Source organism: Gracilinanus agilis, chromosome 6 (assembly GCF_016433145.1).
Source record: "Gracilinanus agilis isolate LMUSP501 chromosome 6, AgileGrace, whole genome shotgun sequence".
Taxonomy (NCBI): Eukaryota; Metazoa; Chordata; class Mammalia; order Didelphimorphia; family Didelphidae; genus Gracilinanus; species Gracilinanus agilis.
Genome location: NC_058135.1, coordinates 230,183,602 through 230,204,309, shown reverse-complemented (window position 1 = coordinate 230,204,309; position 20,708 = coordinate 230,183,602). Strand labels below are relative to the sequence as shown.

The following is a 20,708-nucleotide window of genomic DNA, read 5'->3' as shown; positions in this document are numbered from 1 at the left end:
AGAGAGAGAGAGAGAGAGAGAGAGAGAGAGAGAGAGAGAGAGAGAGAGAGAATTTATATACCCAGGGAACTTTAAAGCACTGTATAAATGGCAGCTTTGATCATTATTGTGCAGTTCCTTTAAAAATGTGTAAGAATATATGTCCAACTGGGTGAAAAAAGGACTTTTTTTCTGTTAAACTGCTAAAAAGGTATTGAGAAGTAGAAGGATGTGTTTGAAGCAGGTTAAATGGAAAGACATTGTGTTCATGATGCTGGAAAATCAAGGCTAGAAGTCTGACAAGTGGAAAAACCATTTGCTCATGTAGCCCTCTCTCCTTGCTAGCTATCAATAACTATAAATGGGACTTTAGAAGACTTGTTTACAAGTTAATTACTTGGCATCCATTGAGCCCAGAGGTGAAGTTGAGGGACCCAACCTTGAACAGTTGGGGCTGGTTGACCCTTTCAGTGGAGCCTCTCAACTTTTAATATGAATAGCTGAGCATCTTGAAATGGTGTTTAAGCATTACTTTTACTTTCATTAAATTGAACCATACACATCTACCTTTCTATTTGCTCTACCTAAGCCTTTGGAAGACCAGTCTTGTTGCAATTGACAATTTAAATATGGCAGGAAGCAAGGAAATTTGCATATTTCCTTCTAAAAATGGGGGGGGCAGAGTATATATGCTTAAATAAAGCCTATAGAAAGAAAAGTTCCTTCTTCTCAATATGTTTAATTTATGCCAGACATCAGAATGAAGCTGCCTTATTTGTGATGTCATGGGTCTCTAATGACCTTCTGTGTATAGGAATTTCTTTAATAGGCTCATGATGCTTTTTTCTTTTCTTTTTCAGATTCAACATTTGATGGGGTGACTGATAGACCAATCTTAGACTGCTGTGCATGTGGAACTGCTAAATACAGGCTCACATTTTATGGAAATTGGTCAGAAAAGACTCATCCAAAGGATTACCCACGTGAGCATATCTACTGCTGGGAGGGTTGGTGAGGGAAGGGAGGGAGAGGAAGTGTTTGAAAATATAGTATGACTGGAGACTAAAGCAGATATTCCATGGATCTGACTACTGAGAAAATTGAAGAAATTGAAATCAATTAAGTCCTGTTGGAATCAGAAAAAAACAACTCTATAAAATAAATAATTTAAGGAAAATTCAAATTAATATAATTAAAACAAGCTTTTTGCACAGCATTTTCCTAATTAATGTTTTCAAAATCTGTAATATAATTGTATATATATATATATGTATATATATATACACACACACACACACACATACACACATATACATAGAGAGGCAAGTCAAGAAGATGGACACATAATTGGCTATATGAATCTGGGCAAGGTACTTAAGCTTTCAGTATTCTAGGTAACTTTCTGATAACGTGTTTATAAATTGCAGAGAACTTGCATTAGTAAAAGGGGCTTCCTCATTATGGAGTTCCCTATATCAATGAAATCATAACTCCCTATCCATTTTCCTATAATTATGTTTACATAATTACATATGATTATAGCAAAATAGAAAATATTATTATAGTGAAATAGATAGGGACTGGAAATATGATTATCAAAAATTATATCATCATTACAAATATAGACATTATCTTTATACACTTTTGATAATTATGTAATAATAACATTTTCCTTTAGAGAATACTCTTTTAACAGTTTCTAGAACTCAACTTCGAGCTCAGAATTAGGTATGAAAAAGGCTCTCAGGTCCTAATGAGGTACCTGCAAACTCCTGTTTCCTAGTATTAGGACTCTTACTAAGTCTTGGGGATTTTTATTTCACTTACAGTTTTTATAAGCTTGGCAGCATATTTTAACCTCGAAGCCTCAGATTAGACAACGGGAGGGGAAGGTATTGTCTGGTAGCTGAAGAAGTGCCAACTAACATCATACTAGTGAAGAAAATGCAAAAACTATAATGTAGATATAGAACTAACCAAGTGTGGCATTTTGTGTATTCATTCACTGCCAAGGTAAATGGCTCTGTTTGCCTCAGCATCCCCTGAAGAGATAACTGTACTTTTTGTATAGTATACAAACAGATATTCATAATGGCAACCTTGTCTCATCAGCAGAGGGTTAAATTGTGTTCAGGATCCTCTATTTATGAAGGCAGAGAAGTGTGTAATGCATCTTAGAAAGATTTTTATCAAAATTGCACAGGCTCAAAGTACTGGTGCCTGAAGGGACCAGCTTTAGTTATCCTGGAAAAAATCACATATATGGAAGAATTCATTCCTTGACATGGCTGGATAAATGAGGAATGATTACACTTCCCACTATCTGCCAATTTTTTTCATGGTTCTAGTCTTTTAGCTTTTATGTAAAGCTGGTGGCATTTTAGAATTGTATCCAGATAGAATTAGCTATACACAGAGATTTTCAATTTAAGCAATTTGAAGGGACAACAGAATTGCTCTGTTGTATCCAAACCTCATTAAAATGGAAAATTTTTGCAGCATGTACAGATAGGGAGAGTGAGGAATAGAGAGACTCTATTGTTTGTGAGTAGTCAATATTTTTTCTTGCAGAAAACAAAGTTTAGTTGGTTAGGTCTTTAGAAATAGTTCCAAAGAAAGCAAAGAAGTGACCTCTGACAAAGTGAATAATGCTTTGCCTTCTTTTTTGCCTTTATGATTTTTTCTTCAGTTATGGAAATACTTGAAATTTTTTCATTCATTTTAAATTAAATTAAAATTTTTAATTAACAAGTATCTACTTTCTCTCCCCTCATTAAGAAAAAAGAAAAAGCCCTGCAATATGTATGCATATTAAACTTTTTTTGATTAAAAACTTTAACTTAAAAATTTTAATACTCACATTAACCATGTCCAAAAATATATCTCATTTTGTATATATATTTCAAAACCTCTCTGTCAGGAGCAGGCATTCTGAATCGTAAATTCCCTGGAATGGTGGTTAGTCATTTCATTGATCATATTTTTGTGTGTGTAGACTTTTACTTTTGCCTCTCTATTAGGTTAGAATAATCTATTCCCTCAAATTCTTTTCCTTTTCTTCCATACTATATCCTTTCTTCTTTTAAGATTATTATAATAGCATTAAAAATCACTCCTAGGGTCTCTATTTTATTAGATTTTTTCTATGAGCTCTGCTTACCTTACAGTTCATAGGAGGTACTTTCATCATCTGCCTACTCCCTGATAGAATGCAAATATTTTATCTTTATAAAGTCTTTTTCTACTTATTCACTTGAATTTGTCTTTTTATGCTTATTTTTTTCCTTTTCTGTTGAGATTTTAAAGTTTCCATTCAGATCCGGTCTTTCTACTAGGGATGCTTGGAAGTCCTTTCTTTCATTAAAGGTTTACCTGGGAGGCAGAAGTGTGCTGGAGCCAGCCATAAGAGAACTAATTGTTAAATTTTTCATTATGAGCCTTTGAACTTTGGAAATTGGCAAATGTTATAAGTTAGAGCTTGATTTTATGTTGTTGACTATTTAGGCTTTAAAAGGTGATGGAGAAAATGATGTTAATTCAGATTAAACATAAAATAGATTGTGCATGCTTTGTTTTTTTGAGGGGGGAAACTTCCTTGGAGATTTTTTCATTGGTATTTTGAAGTTTATTCTTTTTTTTCCAGATTTGCATTTCTTGATTTTTGATTGTCCCTGGCTTTGTAATAGCTCTTTTTTTTTCAATTCCTTAAAGCAGTCCATTCCATGGAATCCGATGCTACTTGCTTAGCTAGGAGCTTCTAGAGGTTGATTCTGTTCCTTGCTCTTCAAGGAATTTCCCCTACTTCCCACTGATGTCCTGGCAGAGGGAACATGGATCATGTTATTTGTCCTTTTTAAACAGATTATGAGACTATTCATACAACTCGATATGTTCTTCAAAAACCTGAGTGATTTTGTATATTTGAGGTTTTAGGGATGTATGTCTATCATTGTGCTTATTTTGTCAAGATTGTTCCTCAACTCTAATACTTGATCTGAGGGTGGCTACAAAACTATGGCTCTCCATTAGTTCTGAGAGAAAATCTCTGCTTTGTAAATCATCAGTGTTATATTAATCTAAACTGGTAATACACTTCATACTTCAAGGATACAGCATGTATTGATGATTGATATTCCTGCACTGGTACAGATCAAAATAAGACCTTCAGGATGGGGAAAAGAGAAGAAAAATGAATAGTAAGGAATTAAAGTCCAGGAAAAAGGAGGGGGGATTCAGAACACACCTTCCCACCCCTAATATAATCAAATGAATTATAGCCCAGAAGATCAGGAGATATTAAGTGATATTATGAAACCAATGCTGCAGATATTTGAAAAATTGTTAAGTACAGCATTATTGCAGGATAGGAGACAGGAAAGTATCACACTGAGTATGTAAGATAGGAAAGCAGATAGAATTTTGTTCTTTTTGTAAAAATTATTTATTTATAATATTTTTCCATGGTTACATGATTCATGATTTTTCCCACCCCTCTTCCCTCCCCCTCCTGGAGCAGAATTTTCTAATTATAGGCTGCTGAATCTTTAACTCTTGATAAAATTCTTAATAGTAAATGAATCACATAGATATTATGACATGAGACCTAATCACTTTAATCTAGTATTGATTCAAGAACAAGTCATAGCAGACAGCCCTCATTTCCATATTTTTTAAAGAAGGCCATAAAGGTATCATTATTTTTGCAAGACATTTGACGAAGCTACTCATGGTCTTCATGGGTAAGGTAGAGAAATATGGACTAGAAGATAGTATGGTCAACTAGATTTTGAACTAATTGAATGATAGCAACAAAAGAAAGGATTCATTGGCCAATGGCAATCTCATGAGAAACTTCAGGGAAATGTAATAGGACGCTGTCCTTGTTTGACAATACTTTTAATTAGCAATAATCATGCCTCAGTTAAACTTCATTGACTGTGATGCTGCCATGGCACAAAGCTTGACAACACTTTAAAAAATGATAATATGAAAACATAAATGGGTTGTGTATATGAGCCCATATGTGAGAGATATGTGGAGCACAAAACTCCAGCATTAATAACTAATACACTGTATGATCGAATTGAGATCCAAATGACATTGATATACCAAGGTAATGGAACGAATATGGTAAGATCAAAGTTGATAGGGAAAAACACAAATGTATATACACTTGGATTATACAAAAAGCACATGCATACACACATATTAAAAGATGAGTTCACAGGTTGGAAGAGAGAAGTATGGCTAAGCAATGTTATGACTGAATGAAAAAGGCTTCAAGGTATGAGTGGATTTTAAGCTCAATACGAGTCACCAGCATAACTCACCAGTCAAAATGTGATCATGACCCTGATATTCCTTTATGTGTATCCATCTGTACTTTGCGATTGTGAATTTTTTCTCTAGTTTCTCATGAAACAGTTTTGGAAGCCTTGCTAACAAAATGGCCCATGGCCCACTGAAGGTGACCAAGATCGTTAGGCAGCTTAGAATCATAACATAGTAGGACTGGTTGAAGGAACTGGGGATGTTTAGTAAGGAGAAGAGAAGATTTTTTATATGGCCACAGTAGTTTCTTCTAACATTTGAAAAACTTCTGTGTTGAAATGGGATTATATGTGTTTTGTATCATAAATTAGTAAACGTCCTATAACTAGTTATCTAAGCAGAGGCTGGATGAGTATCAATCATTGAAACTTCAAGAGATTCTTCTTTTACATTTGGATATTCGATTATATGAGCTCTTTGGTCAAATTCCTGCAAAAAAGGGCCCTATTCTGATCCAGGGAATAGGCAAAATAGACTGGGACTAGAGTTTGAGTAATACTTGGTCCAGGCAAGCAGCCTAGGTGAAAGAGTTTTGCTCAGTGATCAAGGTAATCTGGGAAGAAAGATTGCTCATTATTGTTAGAAGCTCATATTATACTATTTTTGTCTGGTGATAGTGATCTCATTTGAGAGTGACCTAAAGGAAACAGGAAATAGACCAATGAGTGAAATTCAACTAAGGTTTTGAAAATGTCCTGCTAAATAAATGCCACATGCTAAATTTCTCCAAATTACAGATGGTGAAAATCAGCCTTATTGCAATAATTCAGTTTTGGAATAAATAAATAAATAAGTGATTCTGATGTTAAAGAAGAGATAATTAAGTCTCATAGGACTAGACTAAAATTTTAAGGGACATGAAAAATTTTTTCAAAGGATTTTTTCTAATTAATTTCATCATTATATTATTTAATCTATTGGCAAATCTAATTCAACATGCTTCTTTCTTGTATGTTTACTGTGTGTCTAGTCAGCCCTGTGCCATGTTTGAGAGAATGCAGTTAGTTTCAAGAAAAGATGTAGGGAATCAATGGGAAGCATTTGTCAAATTGGAGAGGAAATGAGTAAAAAAGACAAGTTTGAATACTGTTCTTGATCTAGAACCAACTTCTTGGGAAGCAGCCAAACATCAGCTCTTAATGATGCAATGTGAGCACTGAACTTGGAAGAGTTATAAGAACGTAAGAACTAAGCCCAAATCCCATTTCTGCCATTTTCTAAATATATGAATTTAGACAAGTTCACTTAATCTTTCTGATCCTCCATTTCCTCATATATGAAATGAGGGGGTTTGACTAGATGGATTTTTGCTCTTGATCTATGAAATCTTCTAGATACTACAGACTTTACCAGTCAGCTTAGCTGTGTATGATTACTGAGTAATCTTTTAAAAGCAAAATTATGCTACCTTCAATATTCTCCCCCTACTTTCCCACAGCTAGTAGGGAGGTTATCACAGTTAGTAGGGGAAGGGAGATGGAATGTAAAAAGTAATAAATACATAATCCAAGAAGAAGGAAGAGACAGTAATGATTAGCTCCCTGGTTTGTGTGTGTGCATGTGTGTGAGTGTATATATGTGTATGTGTAGGCTCAGCTAAAAGGGTTAGGTTGTCTTGAGACATCAGGCTAAAGAGAAGGGCCTCAAATAGTCTGATTTCATTGTTATTTAGTTGTTTCAGTCATTTCTGACTCTTCTTGACTCCATTTAGGGTTTTCTTGGCAAAAATATTGGAGTGGTTTATCTTTTCCTCCTCCAGTTCATTTTACAGATGAGGAAACTGAGACAGAGTTAAATGACTTGTCCAGAGACACATAGCTAGTGATATCTGAGGCCAGATTTGAACTTGAGAAGATGAGTCTTTCTCATTTCAGGGCCAGAATTCTATTCAGTGTGCAGCTATCCTGACCTAAGCTTGAGGTGAATCTTACTCATGCATAGTCATGGACATAACACCCTGTAATCCCACCTCACTCATCAGGCAGAGCCTCTGATGATATCCTACTCAATGCTGCCTGAACTATCTCACTGTGGGAGGGCTATGCAAACTGTCTTGAATTCTTTGAAATACATTTGGAACAATTATAATTTAAAATATCTCCTTTAATACCCCCTACCCACACACAAAAAGGCTAAAATACAATAAGCTATAAAGCCCATTGTTCACCCTTGGTGATTTAGAAATTTATGCTGTCTTGTACTCTAGTTATTCTAGAAGAATAATGTGTTTGTGGGACATGGTCAGCTTCAGGGATGCTCCAAGAGAAAAATATGAATCAACAACAATCCTAAGCAGAAGTGGGATATGGAAAAAGAATTGCAGATTTTTCCCCTTCTAAATTCTACATATAATTACTTTTTTTTTAATTTGAAGGAATGCTTTATGATGACATTTGATGAAGTAATTCATGTAGCCTCATAAGGTGTGATTTTTAACATTTCTTTATTAACCCTGGAATAAGTAATTAATACAGTGACTGAATTGACCTCCCTAGACATTAAAAAATTATTCAGTTACTTCAATAGGTTAGGTTGATTTGAAGTGAATGAAACAAATGGACTACAGTGTGCCTTGCACATAGTAGGTACTTAATAAATATTTTCTATTTGAGTTGAATGTTGTAAAAGGGATCTGGTTCATACTAGTGGTTTTCTCTGTAGAAGAGAGAATGATGTCTTCATCAGGACTGTGACCTATAGCTATTGCTTATTGGATTTATTCTTCCCTAAAACCTCTCTCACTTCTTCCCCTCTCCCTCACTCACAAAAACCTAAAAAGTCTCTCCCAGATTTAACTATCCAGCCCTAATCTTTCCCTAGCAGTAGCTTCAAGAGCTCCCAAGATAGACGTGGTAAGGAGGCCAGGAAACTGGTCATAAAGAGCTTACAGAGTACATCTTTGCTAGTGCTGGACATATTACCAGATGCTACTTGGCAAGTCCATTGCCTACACTTGCTTCTGAGTAATAATTTAAGGGCAGATAGGAACACTTTCAGTCAGAGGGGATCTGGAGCATTGAGGAGAAATTGCTTGGAAACTCTATGGCCTTTACCCAATTTGGGGTCATGGTTCAAGGGAAGAAAGGAATGCTTTTGGTCAAGGAGTGGACACCCTGAGAGGCAGAATTACTTCTGGCCTCAACAGATCAGGGACCCTGAAGAATAGCATCATTTCTAGTCCCAAAGGCTAAGAGGTCTTGAGAAGCAATACAAATTGCAATCCCAATGGATGAGGGGCATTTCATAGGAAAGGACCAGAGTATAAACCAAGAGAGAAGTGCCCACACTTCTCTCTGGATTACATCCCCTTGGAAGAACCAAAATCTTTCAGACTTCCAGAACTGATTCTGAAAATAGCAGTGGAAAAAAGCCAGAAGCTTGAAACAGAGTCTCTCTCTGCCTCCATGTCAGGAACTGAGCCCAACATTAAGTTCCAAATCATGAAATAAGATGGAAGAATGAGGAAGCAACAACAAAATAACCTGACCATAAAAATCTACTAAGATGACAGAGAATATCAAGACACGAATTCAGAAATAACAATGAAGTCAGAATAGCTACAAATAGAGCTTCAAAGAAAGATGTGAGTTGGACAGAAATTCAATAAGAATTTCTAGAAGGGCTAAAATGATTTTTCAAAATAAGAGTGTTAAAGGAAAAATTAGATAAAGAAATGAAGGCAAAGGAAGAAAATTAGAAAATTACCATTTCTGTTAAAAGGCACCAAGATAATGAAGAAATGATATTTTAAAAAACAGAGTTGTACAAATGGAAAAAGAGGTATAAAGTTAACTGATGAAAATAAGTTCTTACAAAGCATAACTGCTCAAATGGGAAAAGATGTACAAAAACTCACTGAATAAAAGAATTCTGTAAAAATTTGAAATGGGAAAGTGGAATTTAATGACTGAGACATCAAGAAAAAATAAAATGAAAAATGAAAAAATAAAAGAATGTGAAATATATCATTGGGAAGACAACTGATCTGGGAAATAGATCTAAGAGGAATAATATAACAATTATTGGACTAACTGATAGCTATGGAAACTAAACATCATCTTTCATCTTTCAAGAATTATTAAGGGAAACTGCCCCAATATTCTACAACCAAAGAGTAAAGTATAAATTGAAATAATTTACCAATCACCACCTGAAATAGTTCTCAAACTGAAAATTATGAGGTATTTTATAGCCAAATTCCAGCACTCTCAAGTCAAAAAGATAATATTTTAAGCAGCCAGAAAGAAACAATTCAAATCCTGTGAATCCATAGTCAGGATCATATAAAATTTATTTGTTACTACATTAAAGCAACAGAGGTCTTTGAATATAATATCCCAGATGGCAAAATAGGTGGCTTTACAAACAAGAATAAACTACCCAGAAAAAGTGAATATAATCCTTTGGGGGGGGGGATGGATATTTATTGAGACAGAGGACTTCTAAGCCTTCCTGATGAAAAGACTGGGGCTGAATAAAAAATTGATTTTCAAATACACTGCACAAGAAAAGGATAAAAGGTAAGTATGAAAGAGAAATCACAAGGAATTAAATAAGGTTAAACTGTGTACCTTTCTATGTGGGAAGATGATAGAAGACCAACCTCATTATTATTAGAGCAGTTAGAAGCATTCAACATGGAAAGATGGCATGGGAATGAGTTAATTATGTTGGGATGATATTTTTAAAAAATGGATAAGTAAGAAAGAGGAATGCTTTGGGGGAAGGGAGAGGAAGAATGGGGAAAATATTTTTCACATAAAAAGGCACACATGGAAGAGCATTTACAATGGAGGGGAAAATGAGGATGGGTGGGTAACACTTGAACCTCACTCCTATCTAAATTGGTTTAAAAAAGGAGAAAGTTCACATGTATTGTGTGTGTGTCTGTATGTGTTTATATATTACATATATATGAATAGAAAGGAATATACCTTTTCTTATTTGAATATCACACCTTCATCAAAATTGACCATTTATTAGAGCACAAACATTTCACAAGAAAATGCAGAAGAGCATAACTATTAAATGCACTTTTTCAGATCATAGATTAATATAGATTTGAATATAAATTTATATTTAATAAAGCTTGTAGAAGTATTAATTAAAAGCTAACTGGAAACTAATCCAGTGATTAGTGAGTGAGTCAAAGAAAAAATTGTAAAAACAATCAGTAATTTCTTTAAAGACAATGACAACAAGACAACGTTCCAAAATTCGTAGTATGCAATCAAAGTAGAACTTAGGGAAAAAATTTATATTGCTGAATTCATATATCAATAAAAGAAAAGAGAAGATCAATGAATTGGGCATGCAACTAGAAAAAACTAGAAAAATAATTTATTAGAAATCTTCTGTTAAATTTAAAATCAAAGTAGAAATGAACAAAATTGAAAATTTGAAAAAATATCTATTAAAATAAGGAGCTAGTTCTATTTTTAAACAGCAATAAAATAGATAAGTCCTAGGTTAATCTGATTAAAATAAGGATGAAACCAAATTATTAGCATAAAAATGACAAGTATGACTTTATCACCAATGAAGATGGAATAAAAACAATAATTAGGAGTTATTTTGCCCAATTATGTGCCACTAATTGATAATCTAAAAGAAATGGACAGATACTTAGAAAAATATAAACTGCCTAACATCCAACACCATATACTAAGATAGAATCAAAATAGACAAATTATTTAGACATAGAAGATGTTATTATCATAAATAAAATAGAAGAACATGGGAAAATGTACCTGTTAAATATATGAATAAAAGAAGGGTTTATGACCAAATAAGAGACAGAAGAGGTCACAGGAAGTAAAATAGATATCAATTACATGAAATTAAAAAGGTTTTATACAAACAAAACTAATGCTGCCAAAATTGGAAGGTAAATAGGAACTGAGGGGAGTTTTTGTAAATTTCTGTGATAAAGATAAAGAAAGTCTCATTTCTCAAATATATTCAGAACCAAATTCATAAAAAAGAACAAGAGCCATTTCCCAGTAGATAGTCAATGGATATGAACAAGCTATTTTCAGAAGAAAAAAAACTATCAATATTCACTTGAAGTAATGGTGTACATCACTATTGATTAGAGAAATGCACATTAAACTACTCTGAAATATCACCTCGCACCTGTCAGATGGGCTAACAAGACAGAAAAGGCCAATGACAAATGTTGGAGGGGATGTGGAAAATTGGGATACTAATGCACTGTTGGTGAAATAGAGAATTGATCTAACCCTTCTGGAGAGCAATTTGGAGCTAGTTCCAAAGGGCTATAAAACTGTGCATACCCTTTCACCCAGCAATAACACTACTAGATCTCTGTCCCAAAGAGATAAAAAATATGGAAAAGGACCAATTTATACAAAAAAAAATATTTATAGCAGCTCTTTTTATAATGGCCAAGAATTGGAAATCGAGGGAGTGCCCATCATTTGGGGAATGACTGAACAAATTATAGTACATGATTGTGATGGAATACTATTGTGCTATAAGAAATGATGATCAAGTTGTGGAGGAAAACATTATATGAAGACTTATATGAACTTATGCAAGTGAATTCAGCAGAATCAAGAGAACATTGAATACAAGAATAGCTATATTGTAAAGATGATGAACTGTGAAAGACTTAGCTATTCTGATCAAAACAATGATTCAAGACAATTCCAACCCCCCCATACACTCCCAGAGAGAGATGAACTCTGTAGATTAAAGCATACTTTTAAAACTTATTTTTATTATTTGATTTTCTTGGAAATATATTTTTCAAGGCTTCATGTGCTTGACTTCTCAAGCACAAAGGGGAGAAGGAAGGAGAAAGAGTCCTTGGAACTCAAAAGTTTAAAAATGATTGTTAAAAAAAATCTTTTACACTACTTAACTGGAAATATTTAATGAAATAAATAAAAATAATTTATTATAAAAATAGTGGACTACGCATTCTGTGGCACTAGACTGCCATTAATGTTGTTTCTTTGGAAGCATTTTTGCAACAAGTGGCATATTTCGTGTGTTTTTTTTTAATGTTATTGGAACTTCTGTTATTTTGAAATTTTTCTAAGATAATTCTTTTTTTTTAAGTGACATACATCTTAATTGTTTGTCCATTTGTCATTTCCCTCTTGCCCTCACACAGACATCACTATCAGTCTGGGACAGTAGAGCCATAGGTTGGTTGGAAGCTTTGCAGATCACCTGGTCATTGTAAAATCAAAGGCCATTCATTCTGAAGTCCTGACATGGATAAGCACTCCAAGGTCAGTTTTGTACCATCAGCAAAACATAGAATTGTCTCTATAGCAGGGGATATGTGAACCAACAAATAAGGTCCAAAATATTGCTAATATTTATCTCTGACTATCTACTGTCCTCAGTTCATTGAGCTTGTTCAGGATACTGATATTGAGCTTATACTGTATTAATGATATAATGATTTAATAGACTCCTTTAGTGTCCAAAAGATGCATCCCTTAAAATAGGGGAATCTTCCCCTTCTTTCCTTGCATAAGGTTCAAAACTGGAGTCAGGAGCTTCAGGCCCTGACTCAGGATATGATTTTCTTGTTGATATTTCCTAGAAGGTAGACTCCTATCTGAGTATCCTATAAGGACTTTCAGTGGTCAGGAGCATTCCATGTCTTGTTAACAGAGTCCTTGGAAAGTTCTCATTGATGAGGAGGCTAGGCTCTTAGATTCTAGATTGAAGTAATCTAAAATTAAAATGAAAAAATCTAAAATTAAATAAAATCTAAAACAGCATTGTTTCCTTAAGACAAGTTGGTTTCATTAGGAAATTATAGGTCAGTAATTATTGAAATTAATATACCCAATTTCCCTGACAAAATGGATGTGGTACACAGTTGTAAGCATGATACAAACACTTATGTATTTCTTTAATATTTCCAACATATTTGTCAATTCCTACTCAAAAAGGTCAGTTTTAATAATGATAGCTGAACATTCTATTTTCAAGAAAAAATTAGCTTCTCCAAACAGTGAGTTACTAAGAACATACCCCAAAAGAATTGTTTGTGTCAGATAAACCACTACTATTCTAAAATTGCTGTAACTTCTACATTGAGCCACCTTGAGCCTGGGAAACAGTCCTCTCTCCATTTTCAAGAAAACTTTGGTGTTGGATTGAGAATAACCATTAGCCTCTTAGGATGTTTGATAGCACAGGCAAAGCTCAGACGAAATATGAACCCAGAAATATAGACACACACATGTATTACTCTTGAGGTGTTTCAGTCAATCACTGGATCATAGATTTAGAGCTAAATGGACATCAGAGACCAAGTCAGGGTCACATCGGTAGCTAAGAATCAGATCAGAATTTGAACTCGGGTCTTTCTGAGTCATTGGACCATTCCAATAAGTCAATTATCATTTATTAAGCAGCTGCTATATACTAAGCAATGGGAAGTCAAATACAAAGAATGAAATATTTTTTTTACTTATAAAGAACTTCCATTCTGATGCAGAAGCTAACATTTTGTCATTTGACCTCCTATAAAAGCTATAATTGGTCCTTTACCTGTAAATTCCTCTTATGTCATTGTGGGGGATGGTTTGCCAGTGCCAGGCTGTGAAAGTTAGTTGGGTAGAAACTTGTGGTGAGAGCATCCAAATGCTTCTCTGATGTCATACAGATCCAAAAGTCATGATGACCTTTACCCAAAGAGAATGTCATGACCTCCAATTAGGATAAGGAGTTGGGATAGAGAATGATTACCAATAATGAAATTTAATTTAACTTTTTAAGGAGAGGATTTAACTTTTCAAGAGGAAACCATCACATTTTTTCTATTACCCTTAAACTTTAATTAAATTCTTGCTAGCATAATGAGTTTGGATAGATTTTTCAGAGCAAAAAAAAAAATGTAGCATGTTTTCTCACCACATGGACTTTCCCAAGATGTTGCAGCTCAAAGCCAATGAACAATGGGGAGCAGAATCTCATTTTATTGCTGTTGGCTCACTGGAGTGGAACCAGGAGGCTTCCTGCCAGGTTCTGCTGGCTAGCACAGTTAGGGTTCATGTGTATCAGTGGCATTTAGTCCTGTAAAACAAATTGCATTTACCCTAAGAAAACAGAGATGAAAGCATTGTGGTGTAATGGAAAGAGAGAAGACCTAGTTTAAATGTTATCTCTGCTTCTTGCTAGTTAGGTGCCCTGGGCCATGACACTTTTCCTTCCTGGGCATCAGCTCCTTCATCTGTAAAATGAATAGTTTGGACCAGATCACAGACAAGGTTTTCCTTCTAGATAGAAGTAAATTCTACATAATTCCAGCTGTTATGTAGTAAAATAAACACCACGATTAGAAAAAGAACCTAATAATAATGCTAATATTAAATAATAGCTAATACTTATATAGTACTTACTATGTGCCAGGTATTGTGCTAATTGTTTTACAAGTATTATCTATCTGATTTTCTCCTTACAAAAACCTTGTGAGTTAGGTGCTATTATTCTTTCCATTTTACAGATGAAGAAACTGAGGCATATAGAGGTGAAGTTACTTACCTGAGATTATATAACCAGTATGTCTGAGGATGGACTTGAACTCAGGTCCTTCAGACTCCAGCCAGTCCTAGCACTCTAATCACTGAGTCATCTAGCTGCCTTTTCATCGAGTTGCATTTCTGCCACTTACTCTTTATACCTCTGTGGGCAAGTCACTTAAACTCTCAGGAGTTGTTTCCTCAGCCATAAAATGAAGGTGTTAGACCAAATCAAGAGTTAGCAAACTAAGGCCCACAGGCCAAATCCATTTCATGCAGTCCATGGGCTAAAAAAAAATTTTTTTTTTAATTTTAATACAAATTTCTAGGAACTGAAGTCAAGCTCATTGCTCTATATTTTGTAAATTGAATTCTTTCCTTTAAAAAAAATCAGGAAAATATTTGCTTTTCTCTAATCCTATGTGCACTCCTTCTAGTCGCTGACTTCTCAAAGAGCACTGTATATTACTTGGTAATCATATCCACCATATCTTTTGATTCTCAAAAATGCAGCCCATTTGGGTTTGGTAGTTTGAACTAATTAAAGGTAACTAGGTTCCCTCTTCCTTTCACCCTATTTATTTGGAAGTATCAGGCTCTCAGTAGACCTCTGTGTCCTTTCCAGTTGAAACATCCTTCCCCTTGGTTGAGAAATATTAAAATGGATATATGATCTCAGTGATTTCGGAGTTTCCCTCCAATGATGCATATCGCAACCCATAAGCCATTGTGTAACTGTTCTCCATATTCTGCCATGAGTTTGCCACTGGGAACCCACTGTTCCAGAGACCTTCTTCACTTATCATAAAAAAGACACAAAATAAGAGGCGCACAGTTCTGTCATGTTTCCATTATCTATTAGCATCATCTCAACCTCACATAAACAACTGTTCTGTCCCTTCTTTGATCTTTCGCTTTTCTCTAATATAGTTAACCAAACCATTTTTTGCTGCCCTTATCTGCTTTATTATGTTAAGCTCACTTTGAGCTGTAGTACCCCTGACACTATTCTTTTTAAGTAAAGTTGTCATTGATATCTTTTGTTTTTATGCACCAACATTTCCTCTGTATCCCTCCTCTCTCTCTCTCCTAATCATTCCCATATAAGAATTTTTTAAAAAAAGAAGAGAAAAAACCCCCAGTAAAAACATAGAAAAATATCTGGAAAAATGTAGTATCTCCACTACTGGATCTCCAGTCTTGGCAAACTAATAAGGGGAAGGTATACTGACACCATTTTTGTGGAATCATTCCCACTACTATATGAAATAAATTATCTGCTTATTTTTAAAATTTTTATTTTATTTTGAATATTTTCCCATAGTTACATATTTCATGTTCTTTCCCTCTCCCCCAAATTTGTCTCATTGAAATCCAAATGGATATAAAAAAGAACAAGTCAGTTCAGTACTTGGATTTTTTCAGATTGAAATCTCAGGTTTAAGCCAGAGGCACAAAACTGATGTTTGAAATGGAGATCTATACCTGGACTTCCCTAGAAGCTCCCAAAACATCACATACGGATTGTGATGAAGGTGACTGCTTAACTTAATCTGCCTTCCCCAAACTTTCACCTTTTGTGATGATGCCATAGACTATACTATTGTGTTGATGTGGTCAAAGACTGCCCATAGCACCTTTCTCTTTCTCATCTATGCCAGTAAAGCTATGGATCTGAACACAGTTCCCTTTCCAAGGACACTTCCCCAGACCTGACGACTCTTGCTTAATGAGAGGGTGTTGGTTGAAGGTCTTTACCAATTTCATGAAATATATTGGTTCCAATGTCCTTTTATTATTCTGTGCCCATTCTAGTTCACTGTGAGAATAGAGCTTATGGAAAGAAAGCACATAGTCAGACCTCCTGCCCTAAATCAAAAGACTTTCCAGTAAATGCTATGGTGATATGTCTTCCCTTTTTATGCCATTTGAACAATAGATAGTGCACTCTTATGTTGCTTAGGTGGCTTTTAACAATCCTCAGCAGTTCTTTAGAAGACTAGGTGAGGGCAAAAAATCTCGAGTAGAAACCATAGTTTATATAGAAGAATGAGTCCTGGATAAGTGAACTGAGTTATAATAAAATACCTTAGGAGGTTACAGGGAATGCCATCTTGATGGCAGGAGATGCAGTACTAGAGTGCTTTTTATAGGTTGGAATGGGACTAGTATGCTGTGGAAAAGGGAATCTTCTCTATAAAGAGCTGTGGAATACTGTAATCCCCAAATGTAAGATAAACAGGGGATCCAAATTAAAAGTGATATAGCAGCTGTGAAGTTGGAATATTTCCTTTATGAACAATGGCCTTGACTTTGATGAAATGTGAGCATCAATTCCACTACCACCATTGTACTCCTGGGAGAGAGGATTGCTTGTAACAAAATCAAATGCTATCACTACCTGGGAATATGGGGGGATTGGCAGGAATTGCAATAAACTACCAGCTGTCCCACTGGGTCTTTGGCTCAAGCATAGAAGACTGGACATACTGACAGATTTTGTATCACAGTTGTAGCTATCAAAAGTCTGACAACCATGTGTCAGATTTGGGGGTCTATGTGGTTCAGTGCTGGCTTGACCTAGCAGAGACTGGAAAGCCATGTTGCTACTTATAGACTTGAATGGAAATATATGGACCTACAGAAGATTGTTTCAATCTAGGATATGGGTATTATGCCTGCTTATATGAAGGACATCTGCCCTTTGGTACAGGCATTCTACTTAGGTTGCTGGTATATTAATACTACTAAATTTGATTGAAGTTTGGTGAATATAACTATTGTTTATAAAAGGATTTGTTAAAATGGCTGATCAATCCAACACCTCAGTTTGACTTTAACAGCAGTTCATCTCCTTGCTGATTATAATGTACAAGCAGGTAAGTAAGTATAAACCTCATTTTCCTCATCTCTAAAGTAAGGTCTTTGAATTGGATGGTCTCCAAGAGTTTTCCAAGGTTTAAATCTACATTCTATGATCTCTTACCCTATGTAACAATAGAGATTAGGGAAACAGATTCTCCAGGTGATTAATTGTGACTTTTATCACTATTTTGTATTAGAAGGCTCTGTTGGTTTCTTTCAGATTTACAAAAGGTGTTTTTGGGTACCCTCTACAATTTTCTCCCAATATGAAATTTAGGGTCAGTTACAAAAATCAATCTGTACTTGTGATGGTTTACATTTTGCAAAGTCCTTTACTTACTTTACTTCATTTGGTCCTCACAATAATCTGTTGAGGTAGGTGCCATTATTATCTCCACTTTCCAGATGAGAAAACTGAAATCATAGAAGACGAAGAGATTTAAGCCAACATCATCCAGCCAGTAATTTCCCGCTTTGGAATATAAAATCAGGTCTTTCTGACTCCAAGTGTGGTGTTCTATTCACTAGGCTGCCATAATAGGATGAATATTCATAGTACTTTGTAAATATTCAGTACAGATATTTTATGAAAATGGGAGTTGCCCACTGAAGTATAGTCTCCATCTTGTATAAGTTGGTATGATTTCTTTTCTGGCCTACTGTAACTCTAAGGACTATATTTCTATGTCTAAAATCATCTCTCTATTTTGGCAAATAGCTGCCAGAGGCTCAAGATATAAAGGATTGTTTGAACCAATTTGACTGGCCAAATGGGATCCTCAAAGTAGATCAGCATATCATTGAGATGAACTATCATATATATATATATATAGACATTTCGTCCTATACAGTTTGTTACTGTTCCCTCTTTGTAAACTTTTTCTAGTTACTCTGTTGGTAATAACAATTTTTAATATTTTCCAATATCTTCTTTTCTTCTAGGGATACAAATCGATTGAACTTATTGGGTCCCTTAAAGAAAAGATCCCTACTCCCCCACTCTCTTAATTACCTTATGGTGATTCTCTTGAGTTCTGTGTTTGGGCAGCAAACTCTCTTTTTTAATCTGGTTTTTTTCTTTATGAATGCTTGGAAGTCCTCAATTTTATTGAATGACCATACTTTCCCCTGCAAAAATATAGTCAGTTTTGCTGAATAGTTGATTCTTGGTTGTAGACCTAGTTCTCTTGCTTTCCAGAATATTATGTTCCATGCCTTTCTGGTCCTTCATTGTAGATGCAGCCAGATCCTGTATTATCCTAACTGTGGTTCCCTGATATCTGAATGACTTCTTTTTAGCAGCTTGTAATATTTTTCCTTGGTCTGGTAGTTTTTTTAATTTGGCTATAATATTCCTGGAAGTTGTCAGTTGTGGATTAAATGTAGGAGGTGATCTGTGGATTCTTTCAATTTCTACTTTTCCCTCTTGTTCGAGAATGTCAGGGCAGTTGTCTTTAATAATTTCTTGTAGGATGATATCTAAACCTTTTCTTTTGTCATGATGTTCTGGTAAACCAATAATTCTTAAATTCTTCTAGTCTCTTTTAGCTCTGTTCTCCAGATCTTTGGTTGAATCAATGAAATGTTTCATATTCTCCTCAAATTTTTCATTTTTTAAATTTTGTTTTATATATTCTTGCTGCCTTGTGAAGCCATTTGCTTCTAGTTGTCGAGTTATATGTATGTATGTATAAATATTTACAAAACTAAAGGGGAAAAAAAGAAGGTAAAAATATTAAGAAAAATGGGAAAACAAACAAAATGGAGTAAATTTATATTCCTTAAAGAAGTGCGTGGGGCCAACAGAGAAAAATAACAATACACTGGAAAGGTAAAGAGGTTGGAGAGAGGAAATATTTAATACTTAAGTGCATTGAAATCAACTTAAAGAGGGAAGAACAACCAGATCCATTGAGACAGAGAATTGATTTGCACCTTATAGAGAAGTAGAAGGGTAACAAAAGGACTAGTGGGGAGGGAAGTAACAGTAGGAAGGGAGAGGGTGGGGGGTAGCTTAAAAATATCCTAAAGAAGTATACGAAGGGAATAAGAAGGGAGAGGGGAGAAAGGGAAGTACAATAAGGGAGGGGATTAGGGGAACTGATTAAAAACAAAACACTGGTTTAGAAGGAAATAGTGAAAGAGATGAACTATCACATTCTAGTTTAGCCTATCTTGAAACATTAAACTTAGGAACCACTAAAAGACTATAGGGACTTTACACAAACCTAATGGACCTACCCAACCTTCAAGTATGGAAGATAATCTTCTAATTGTCACCCTTTCTATATCTAAGCCACATTATATCTCCACTTAAGTGATTATTACCACTGTTGGCTACTGGTCCAAAAATCTGGGTATCAAAGGGTTAGGGAATACTGGTCTCATTTTACAAATGAGAGATTGAGGCATCTTCACATAGGTCACATGATGTCAGAGTTGGGATTCTAATACAAGTCATTCGATTCTAAATTGAGTCTTCTTTCAATTCTGCCATGTTGCCTCCTGGGTAGTTGATGTCAAATACTTTTTGAGTGTGAAAGAAGCTGGCTTTTTTTTACCATGTTCCTTTTTGCCCCTGCATGAGCTACAGATTTTCTAGTTAGCGATATTAGCTACTACAAGGTTGTCAAAAGTCTCCTTAAGCTACCAGAGGAACCCCTCAATGTTGTCTAATAGGGATGGGTTGGTGGCATAAAAAGACAAGATAGAGGGATGGGCCAGGAGCAAAGAGTCATGAAGATCCAACTTAAAATCTTCCCTCAGACACTAGCTGGGTTACTTTAAGCAAGTCACTTAATCTCATTTGCTTCTTTTCTTACCTGTAAAATGGAGATAATAATACCATCTACCTCCCAGGGCTTTTGTGAGGATCAAATGAGATAATATTTGTAAAGTATTTAGCCCAGTTCCTGGCACATGGTAATAAATTCGTCGTCGTCGTCGTCGTCGTCGTCGTCGTCGTCGTCGTCGTCGTCGTCGTCTTCTTCTTCTTCTTCTTCTTCTTCTTCTTCTTCTTCT

The 20,708-nt window shown here is 35.0% G+C and overlaps 1 protein-coding gene and 1 pseudogene across 1 annotated transcript in view; one reads left to right on the top strand and one right to left on the bottom strand.

Annotated features, from left to right (window-relative positions):
* SPON1 (spondin 1) overlaps positions 1-20,708 on the top strand; it is a 401,779-nt gene that overhangs the window by 193,979 nt on the left and 187,092 nt on the right. The window contains exon 5 of the mRNA XM_044680980.1: positions 840-962. Within this exon, the coding sequence (XP_044536915.1) occupies positions 840-962 (123 nt within the window). The remainder of the gene's footprint in view (positions 1-839; positions 963-20,708) is intronic.
* Positions 4,819-4,940, bottom strand: LOC123253192 (annotated as a pseudogene).